The sequence below is a fragment of the Colletes gigas genome, unplaced genomic scaffold (genome assembly GCF_013123115.1).
Source record: "Colletes gigas isolate AHSC1104 unplaced genomic scaffold, ASM1312311v1 Colletes_gigas_Sc00044, whole genome shotgun sequence".
Lineage (NCBI taxonomy): Eukaryota > Metazoa > Arthropoda > Insecta > Hymenoptera > Colletidae > Colletes > Colletes gigas.
In genome coordinates this window covers 861,117-871,600 of record NW_025106673.1, presented here as the reverse complement: position 1 = coordinate 871,600, position 10,484 = coordinate 861,117, and the positions used below count along the sequence as shown (strand labels likewise).

The 10,484-nt window shown below is 34.4% G+C and overlaps 1 protein-coding gene across 1 annotated transcript; it reads left to right on the top strand.

Annotated features, from left to right (window-relative positions):
* The first annotated feature begins 2,500 nt into the window (after positions 1-2,500).
* LOC122403108 lies at positions 2,501-3,148 on the top strand. Its single transcript, XM_043406442.1, has 3 exons — positions 2,501-2,693; positions 2,759-2,856; positions 2,933-3,148. The coding sequence occupies exons 1-3, from the start codon at positions 2,501-2,503 to the stop codon at positions 3,146-3,148; spliced, it is 507 nt and encodes a 168-aa protein (XP_043262377.1).
* Positions 3,149-10,484: the final 7,336 nt, after the last annotated feature.

The window sequence follows — 10,484 nt, the reverse complement described above, 5'->3', positions numbered from 1 at the left end:
ATGATATGCTTTAAAAGCAATGGAATCCATTTTGTGAGCTAATAACCAAAATTTATGAATTTATTCGATTTTATTTTTCTACAACATGGGTCGGTGTTCAAAATCCTCCGACTGAATTAATAATGAATTTATTTTATTTAGAAGAGAAATCATTTAATTCGACAGATTTTATGTTTATTTTAGAAAGACTAAACAATTTAAAATCTTGATTGCATAACCAGATTTAGAGAAACAATTTCAGCAAAATTTGTTAAGAAAATTTTACAAGATTTATGGCATGATATTTCTTTATGGAAATAATTCATTTTATGAACATATACTAGTAATCAAGACATAATTTCTCTTTTGAAAAATAAACTAAAATTCACGATATAAAGGATAAAATGACACGTGTAAGAACCTAAACGGAATATGGGAATACAGAATTCTGTCCGTTACATCTGAAATTCGTTAAGTCGAGGTCGTACTGTAAAAAACATAGTATACATTTATTTAGTGCGTTGTTGCCAAGAGAAATGATTTTGAACATGAAACTATGAAAAATGTTATCCAAAAAACTTTGATCTCGAATTTCTTGAAGAAAAATCTAAAGTAAATAAAACTATTTTCTAATATCTGAAAAAATAACTTCAAAATAAAAAGTTATTCACTTAGAGAACATAGCACTTAAAAGTTTTGAAATATAAGCAGTATAAATGAGGTAAGACATAAATACTCTCATATAACGAATTATTGAAAAACATAATTTTAATTTATAAAATTAATATATAAAGTATTAAAATAGATTTATTTCTCCAATTTTGAGATTTGGTTTTGCCTCTTCGATATCTGCCATTGTCAACAAAATATTTTTTTAATATTTTTGTAAACACTACTTCGTACAAAATTTCCATATATGTTTACAATTTTCTCGTGTATTATCGAATTATTACGAATCAAGTTGAATACGTGTTGGTTCTCAAATTCTTCAAATGCTAAAATAAGCTATCTTACGTTTAATGTCATCAGTCAGACAGCTACAAAACAATTTCATGTTTTAAATCATTTTTCTCGAATTCCGTGTAATTGATTTCACGAGGAATTTTCTTGGTAACCATGATTTACTGGACACCTTGTATAAGTATTAACGATAACTTTAGACAAATTTAATTTAATTTAATATCATTTAACATCAATTTAGTGTTAATCGGTTTCTTCTGCAAAGAGTTGAACCGCAAAGCATATCAGAAGGACTTTCCTTTATTTACAATACTTCGATTCATTCCCTCTTAAGGAATATAACTTGTATAATTTACCAATTGAAATTTTACAGATAAAAATTGCACAATCCCCAAATGATATGATAATCATAAAAATGCAAACTTAAAAAATATGAAACTAAATGAACAAAAATCTTAAAAGTTTGCAATTTTTATCTACAGTTTCTTTTGACAAATATGTCATATTAGTCAAGAGTGTAGAAAGTATTTAAAATGAAAGAAAATTTTCCGATGTGCACTACTGATCGAAGATTTTCCTAAAGAACCAATCCGTTAACGAAATCAACGTTGACCAACCCAATATTTAGTATCGATTGATCGCAACTAGGAATTAGAGACACCCACCTTTAAGAAATAACCGTGTTTACCTCACGTTACTGCTAATTTATTTGTAAAAAAAAACTACGCCACTCGTGCATCTAGCTATTTATAAATTTACATGTACCATCGTAGAAACTATTTATTAAATTCATTCTAAAATTAACTGTTGTTGTGTCGGTGACGCCTACTATTTCAGCAGAAATCAGGCGATCGTTTCGTGAATTCGGGACGCTCGTAACGAAAGTGTCGATCCCTCGACGACGAGTAAGGATCATGTGATCCGATGGGAGGAGAAAACGGGCCCCAACGAGACGCTGAAAATCGAAAGGAACGTTTTCAAGCAGCTCGGTTGAATTTTCCGCGTTTCAAGGTCGGCTGAACTCGTTCGAATCGACGACCAACCGCGTGTGCATCGCGCCTTCTATGACGGCAGTTGCATCGACAGGCTGCACAGACCCAGTTTCCTGGCCTTAGTGGGGTAAGCATAGAGCGAAAAAGGAAAAATGTCTGTTCTCCGCTCGACAGATCGGCCAGTATCCTCTTCGTCGACCAAATGCAAGGACGCGTTTTGACCGCGTAACCGATTACGAAACATCGAGGGGACGTACAGATCGCGTTTCAGTGACGAGGACAATTTGCAGTGTCCGATGAAAGGATGTCCGTGTCTGCTCTGAGAGCTGATCGGGCACGACGGAGTCCCCGGATGTGAGGAAAAGTTAAATGATTTTGAATTTGGATATCCGTGTCGCACGCGATCCAGCGGGCAACGGTGGCACTCGGATATTGTGCTCCAATAACGGGTGAAATTTAGAAAAATGGGAAAATGCGACGAGCACAGTCCTAACTTTGATCCGTGAGCTCGAGGTCCTTTCGGTTTACTTTTGTCTCCTCGAAAGTGGGTCTCCAAACGATTCGAAACCATGAATGGACCGGAAGCGGTATTTTGGTGGCTCTGTTTCGTGATCGCGTCGTTCGGATTCGTTAGAACTGACGATAAGGTGGAGTCGAAGGGTGCAAACGAAACCCTACAGCTGAATATTTCTCGAGGAGTCCAGCTGTACGTCGCGAACGAGGAAACAAGGGTTATCGTAAGAATGTCTACGCTACTCGAGAGTGAGTAATATTTTCGGGCAGAGATTAATTTTAGAATATTCTATCGCTGCGATTTCTCGTTTTAGGAAACGAAATAGGACAGAGAAGCACCGGCAGATTGAAATTCAACGATACTTTGAAAAGAATCGGAATGGCGATGATGATGGCTCCTATGATAATACAGGTTCGAATCGATACAGAATACCGTTCATGGACGTTTCAAACTTGGTTTTATTAATTAACATTATGTTACTTTACAGTTAATGTCCTTACCCGGGACTCTCGCTTCCATAAAATTCAGTTTGCTTAGAAGCATCTTTGTGGGAAAGCTCGCGTTGCTCCTGATTCTCTGGAACATATTCAAAAACACGCAACGATCGGAGGTGGTGTTGGTCCATAAACCCGAATACCACGAGCATTATTACGATAATTACCACCACAAACCGGATGAAGATGAAGGCTGGCTTGGAAGATGAGCAAAATGATAAAAGACTTTTTAACCAAACGTTGAAATTATGTCGGAATACTCTGCGAGCATCGAAGATTCTATTACCCGTTAGATTAAGCGTTGATCATTGACTTATTTATTTATTTATCAATCGTATGCGAATGCTCCAAGAATATTTTAGTAACTTGTGTCCGAATATGAGTCGATAGATTACTTTTATACGATCTATTTTGCAACGTTCAAATTCTAAACGGAATCTTCTATTTTACTTAGCTGTAATTTTAACTTTAAATCATAATGTAATATACTATACAAATCACGCATAAAAAATGAATGCATTGTAATTAGACGACAATTATAGAATTTAATGATTTATGATTTTTATTGCATGACAATTACTCGATAATTGCCTTGTAATTATAAGTCAGTTTTTGGCAAAATGTGATTTTATTATAATTGCCATGGCTATATTTATAGAGTTTACTGATTTATCCTACACTTACTATGTAATTACTAGACTGTGAATGTTTATGGATTTATAGGAAATTTTATTTCTCAAAAAACTACAGAATGCACTTAATATGCAAAAATATAAGAAATACTTATAGTAAGATACTAATTATTATAATTAGGAGTTAAGACAACCCTCTACGAAGCTTCCATTTTTATTAATTCTATTAATAAATATATGAATTTACATAAAGATTCGCAATCTAGTAATTACAGAGCAGCTATTTTGGAAAAGTAACCTAAGAAAATGTAATCACATCATATTTTGCTCAACACTGATATAAATTTATAAAAAGTACAATACAGCCAAAACATTATAGATTAATTCTCAGTAGCATGCAATTATCATTACATTAAGGGGTGTATTTATATGCAAAATTTCATTTTGCAAAACGAATTTGAAAAGGAGGGCATAAAAAATAGCTGAAAATGGTGCATTTTTCACGAAAGAAGTGAAGTAATTTCGTTTTATAACTATTGGATGAAATAAATGAGATCTTGCAGAATTTTTTAAAATAAATAGGACACGGGATAATAATATAGTCTCCTATATTTTATCTGAAACAGTCTAAAAATCAAACAATGCCTCAATTTTACAGGTGCGTTGCTTCGCGTTATTTTCCACTTTTACAGTGAAACTTTCAAATACTATATCCTCAGACCTATTTATCATAGACTTATTCAAAACATTTCATTATACTCATTGAAGAATTATTTTACCTCCTATGTAAAATTCTGCATAATTTTAGAAATATAATACAGAAACTGGAATAACGAAAGAAATACTTTTTGTTCTGTATTTGTACCATCGATAATAGGAAAGTAGAATGATAAAGAAATTCTTTAAATTTTTCAGAGCTGAACGAACATTAAATCTGAATTATTGATATGTACAACATGAGTCTATGTATCGTACCGTTTCCATTTATAGGAGTCTTTCAATCCTATAAATAAACCTTAAATTAGAATACATTATAATAAAATATATGTAAAACTGATTTTGTCCATTTTAATTATGCACAATTTATTTGCATTTTTCTTGTTACATATATTTTATTTTAATGGTCTTTAAAGAATTGTACGATTCGTAATGAGGCCCAGAAATAGATACAAGATGAAACATCGAATCACGACAAATGTATATTGGAATAGAATCTGAAATATTTTAATCGCTAAGACAGATTTTATGAAATTTTTGTACATTCTATACGTAATAATATTAGGTTTATACTGAGTAATTAAAGAAGATAAATAAATGTTTATTCGGCTCTGAAATACAAATATAAATACACCCTTCGATGCAACAGAATATCCATTTCTAATTGTTGTATTTTTCAAATTTCTGGGGTTCATTAACGAGACGATAGAATTCTATCAGAATATAAATTTTATAAATTGATTGGAGAGTATAAGTCGTATTTAAAATCCAATTTCAGAAATATTTATCTCTTTCTATCGTTTGTATACTCTTATGTTCTTTCTGCGAGAAAATCACGTACCTGTGATATAAGATAACGCGAAGTTAGCGACTGATAAGAAGCAACAAGGTAATTATTATTTTCTATAATTTGTAACGCTCGCGTGAAAATATGTGATAGATCTAGAGTGTTACGTCTCTTCGCGTAATCAAACGACGCTCGATCGGCTATTTTAATTAATAATAGTTTCTGGCGGAAGCGTCCGGTGAAGCGACCAATGGCAAGATATTTAGTGACCCACATTTCGTGCCACGCGTAACGGCATTTCGGTCCAGATTCTGTGGCGATCAACTCCGACAGTATGTTAGTTTTCCCTTTTCTCTGGCGTTCTGTTCAACGTCGAAATCGAAATTATTCGCAACTCGATTTTCAACGTAATAACGTAAAACGAAATTCTTGAATTATTATTCCCACCTTAATCACGAAATCTAGAATAATCTTAATTTTATGATATTATATTTGATAAAGTAACATAATTATATTATTTAGAATATTATGCTAAGCAATGGAAAAAAATTAGACGATGGATAAACAATTTGTCTAATATATTTCTGTAAAATACACATTTTTTAAAGAATGTTTGAACATGTTTCATGCGAAAGATAACGTAAAAGAAAAGACATTGGACAGTTGACTCTCCAATAACGAAATTTGTTTTCTCTTAATCATTTTTGAGGTCAAAATTCTTAACGAAGAAAACTGTGTCAAGTTGAAAACAAAAGTGGGTGGCTTTATAAGGTTTGTACAGAGTTGGTTAGGAAAGTTATGGGAGAAATTATGGATATGATAAATAAGGGAGGGGATAAATAATAAGAAGATATCAATTTTAAAATATTAAGAACAAATAGACACCACATTAGAGGTATTATCGGATGACATTATGTAAAAGTCAACTCGAAAAGAAAGGTATATACTTATACAATTGTTAAAATTGGGACAGAAAATACGTAAAAAATGGCGGTACCTGAATGCACAGCCATTGGAGGAATGTTGAAGAAAGTTGATGCAATGTTGCCTGTGAATTGTAATAATTAGAAAATGTGTAAGAAATAGACGTTCGAAAATTGTTTAAAACATGGTAAGAAATAGAGAAAGGTCATTGAGAATGAAATCTACTTTATACCAAGGCCAATTGGATATTCAAAATATATTGATTATTACGATAAGAAAATGTAACATTATTTTATAAATAATATGTAAGGCATTTAGATCAATTTTAAGGTTGTCTATTTGCATCCTTATACAGGGTGTCTCAGATTTAAGGTACGAAACTTTATCAGTAGATTGTACAAAAGCAAACAAGACAAAAATGGGTTGTTTAACGTTTTATTAGAAAATTATACATAAAAATGCGAAATTTTAGTATTCCATTACGAAATGGCTACCACCGTTAGTAATACAAGATTTACAACGATTGGAAACAGAATTTAGTACTCTATGAAGTTCATTTGTATTTTGTTTCATTTCTGTAAATACAGTAGCTCACGAAAGTGTTCGAACGCATGCAAGAAATAAATGAAACGAAAGAGATATTTATGTTAGAGTTCAGTTTCGAAGATAACATCTTAATAGCTATTAGACACAAGTATCAGGATAATATGTGCAAAATTTCAACTCAATCCAACAGTGTATATAGAAATTAAGAAGCATTTATTATACAAACGTACTGCATGAGGGTCACGAAAGTGTTCGAACGGAAGAAATAATTTACATTTTTCACTACGTTAGTATTTGGTTGGACCTCCTTTTGCCTTAATTACTTCACTTAGACGTCGTCCCATGCTGTGCACCAAGTTCTCCGTCACTGTGGGTTCAATGAAATTCCATATTTGTAATATTTTTTGTTTTAATCCATCCTTTGATGAAATATTGTGGTTTTTTAATCTTCTACCGATTTCGGCCCACAAATGCTCGATGGGGTTCATGTCTGGGCTTTGAGCTGGTGTATGCAGCATATGTGGTGTATTATATAATAGCCACTCCTGCACAATCTTGGCTTTGAGCTTAGGGTCGTTATCTTGCTGAAAGTAAAAATTTTCTAACAGGCCTAATTTGGCAGCACTTTCTTTTAAATTGTCTTTTAAAATATGTAAATATTTGGCCTTGTCTAGAATACCGTCTATAAATACAAGATTTCCTACCCCACTTGCTGCCATACACCCCTAAATCATAACCGAACCTCCTCCGTGTTTCACAGTGGGGCGTAAATTTCTCATATTCATTTCCGTATTCGGTTTTCTCCACACATATCGCTGTCCATCCGACCCAAATATGTTAAATTTACTTTCGTCGGAGAAAATAACTCTGTTCCAAAAGTTACAATCTTTACTTTCGTATTCTTTTGCAAACTTTAATCGTTTAGCTTTATTCGTTTTACTGATAAATGGCTTCTTCCTTGGTACTCTAAGATTAAAATTATTTTTCCGCAGTATTCTGCGGCATAATTCGGGGTGAACAATTTTTCCAAAATCCTCACTAACCATTTGAGCAAGTCTTGTTGCCAAAATAGTCGGATCTTTTTTAATTTCGCGAACAACAATCTTCTGTTCCCTTGCACTTAACTTACTCGGCCGGCCTGCACGCTGTTTGTTTATCACTGTACCTTCAGTTTTTAACTTTTTTATAATATAGTGGACTGTGGACACACTTCTACCTACACACTTAGCTATTTCTCGGTACCATTTTCCATCTTTGTGCATCCTCACTATAATTTCCCTTTCGCATATTTGCGTTTCTGTTCTCTTTGAATTCATTGTCACTGAACACACGATAATCGACAACTAACGACATAGAATTTACTATGCGATGCCTAGAGACGGAATCAACTTACAAATGTTTACATATTTTGAAGCAAAACAATGTTTACTTCAATAAATTTCACGCGTTCGAACACTTTCGTGGCCCTCATGCAGTACGTTTGTATAATAAATGCTTCTTAATTTCTATATACACTGTTGGATTGAGTTGAAATTTTGCACATATTATCCTGATACTTGTGTCTAATAGCTATTAAGATGTTATCTTCGAAATTGAACTCTAACATAAATATCTCTCTTGTTTCATTTATTTCTTGCATGCGTTCGAACACTTTCGTGAGCCACTGTACATCTTCTTTTTGTATTAGTTCATCATTTCATTTCATTTGTAAATAATCGTGGCATTTTGATTCAGAATCCAAATATATAGTAATAGTTCTAATCGAAATTAATATCGATAGTTTCAATGACCTCAAATAGTAAATATAATTCGTAAATACAAAACAAACATAAATATTACTGATCTATTCCAATACTGTATCTCGTCCCTTACTGTTTCCATTGTTGTTTACAACTTTTTAAATAAGCATTAAGTAACTCATATTTATATAAAATTTTTTCAAAACAAAGTGGACCACCCTGTATAATAACATAGCGTTCAAGCGTTTCTTTTCTTACCCTGCCTTGTCACGATTTCGTTTACGAAAACTGGAATTTTGAACACAATTCGTATAAATAAGACAACACGAGAGAGAAAATCCGTATTTGTACAATGATATGATAGTCGACAGATGAAATTTTCAAATAAATATATGTATATGTAAAAGGCCATGGCAACTTAATGCAAATTATTTTAGAAAAGTGTTCCACATTTTTAAATATACGACCCATCGTAATGTTGCCCGTAAACTGTCAATTGCTATACGTGAACGCGGATCGTGTTAGGGGCATGTAAATAGAGTCCTGTCAATGTCAAATTTATTTCCCAAGGCCTCGATATTCGCGGTGCGTATACGTGCCAGAAACCCACCTTCCGTTTGTACATTGTTTCGTTAGTATGCCACCGCCATCGATCCAGTATCGACAGCTCGCCATACCGAGTCGTATCGCTATACCGTTTTCTAAACTACAAAATGCACGATGCACGACGCATACGTGGCAAATCGGCAATCGAACCAGGCCTAATCTTTGTATGCCTGGAAGCTTAACCGACGTGAAAGAATTCGACTATTTTCTGAAATTTATTGTCGCGTTTCTAATTTCATCGCGTACCTAACCGACTGTCAGAATCTTCAAAGGGCGTACAGTATTCGACGTAAATATTGACAGATCATAGTTGTGTGGTACAAATGCATATATGTAACTACTAAACAACTTGATTTAACCCTTTCGCTTCGGCAGTCCAGTCCGCCGAAGTGTCGTCACCGTACGGAGTCGTCGCGCGGATGCCGGATATATCCGGCGCTCGAAGCGAAAGGGTTAAAGGGAAAACTTTTTCAGATATTCAAATATTATCTATTTTAGTTTATTACATAACAGAAGCAATAATATAAATATATTGATTCACAAAACAATAACAAAAATGTATTTATTGAACATTTTATGGGTAGGCAAAAGTATTGGCACATGATGTTAAATATAGTATATCAGTATTTGTTTGAAAAATTTCCGATCGTCATTTTAAAATGTAGGTAGGGCAGAGATGCCAGATTGAGCATCGGGTGCACTACTCATACTATGCCAGATCACGCGTACGTGAGCTCGTAGAGTTTCGGAAAGTCGACAAACTGACACATGCTCTCTTTCTCGATTCTCCGAAGATACCCGAAGTAATTTCGGACCGCCTCGTGGAACTCATATTTACCTTCTCGCTCTTGAACTACTGAAATCCGACCACCCGTCAACGGCATACGATTTGGAATCTCGACTGCCCAGGCATTTTTACTTTCAGATCTATGTATGTAGACGCACACAAGCAACGTACCCATAATGAAAACAAAATTTTGTGAAATTTTTTTTACGGAAATACATGTTTTAAAATCCCCTGACCATATTTTAATTATTGAAAAAAAAGAAATTATTTTATTATTCCTATGTATGAGCGTACATATGTATATTCTTTCAGATATCACTTCTGATATACCTGGCAACATATAACCATTACTACTGGCTACTGCCAGACTCTGCTGACCTCTGCCAGCATGTGCGGGTCTCTGCCTGCCCTCTGCTGACCTCTGCTGACCACTGCTGACCACTCCTGATACTTCCGACCAACGTATAACGATTACTACTGGCTACTGCCAGCTTCTCCAGACCTAACCCAACTCTTGCTGACTTCTACTGACGACAGCTTATATTTCTGACAACGTGTAACGATTACTATTGATTTCTGCCTGCCTCCACTGGCCTCTGCTAACCGCTGCTGGCCACTACTGATACTTCTGACAACGTATAACGGTCACAACTTGCTACTGCTTGCCACTGCTGGTCTTCGCTGGAATCTGCTGGCCTCCGCTGGTCTCTGCTAGCCTCTGCTGGTCTCTGCTGGCCTCTACTGGCCTCTGCAGACCACTGCTAATCACTCCCGATGCTTCCGACAACGTATAACGATTACTACTTG

Coding starts and splice junctions, on each gene's coding strand:
- LOC122403108 (XM_043406442.1), top strand. CDS start 2,501: ATGAATGGACCGGAAGCGGTATTTTGGTGGCTCTGTTTCGTGATCGCG. Junction 2,694..2,758: donor AATGTCTACGCTACTCGAGA/GTGAGTAATATT, acceptor TTCTCGTTTTAG/GAAACGAAATAGGACAGAGA. Junction 2,857..2,932: donor TGGCTCCTATGATAATACAG/GTTCGAATCGAT, acceptor GTTACTTTACAG/TTAATGTCCTTACCCGGGAC.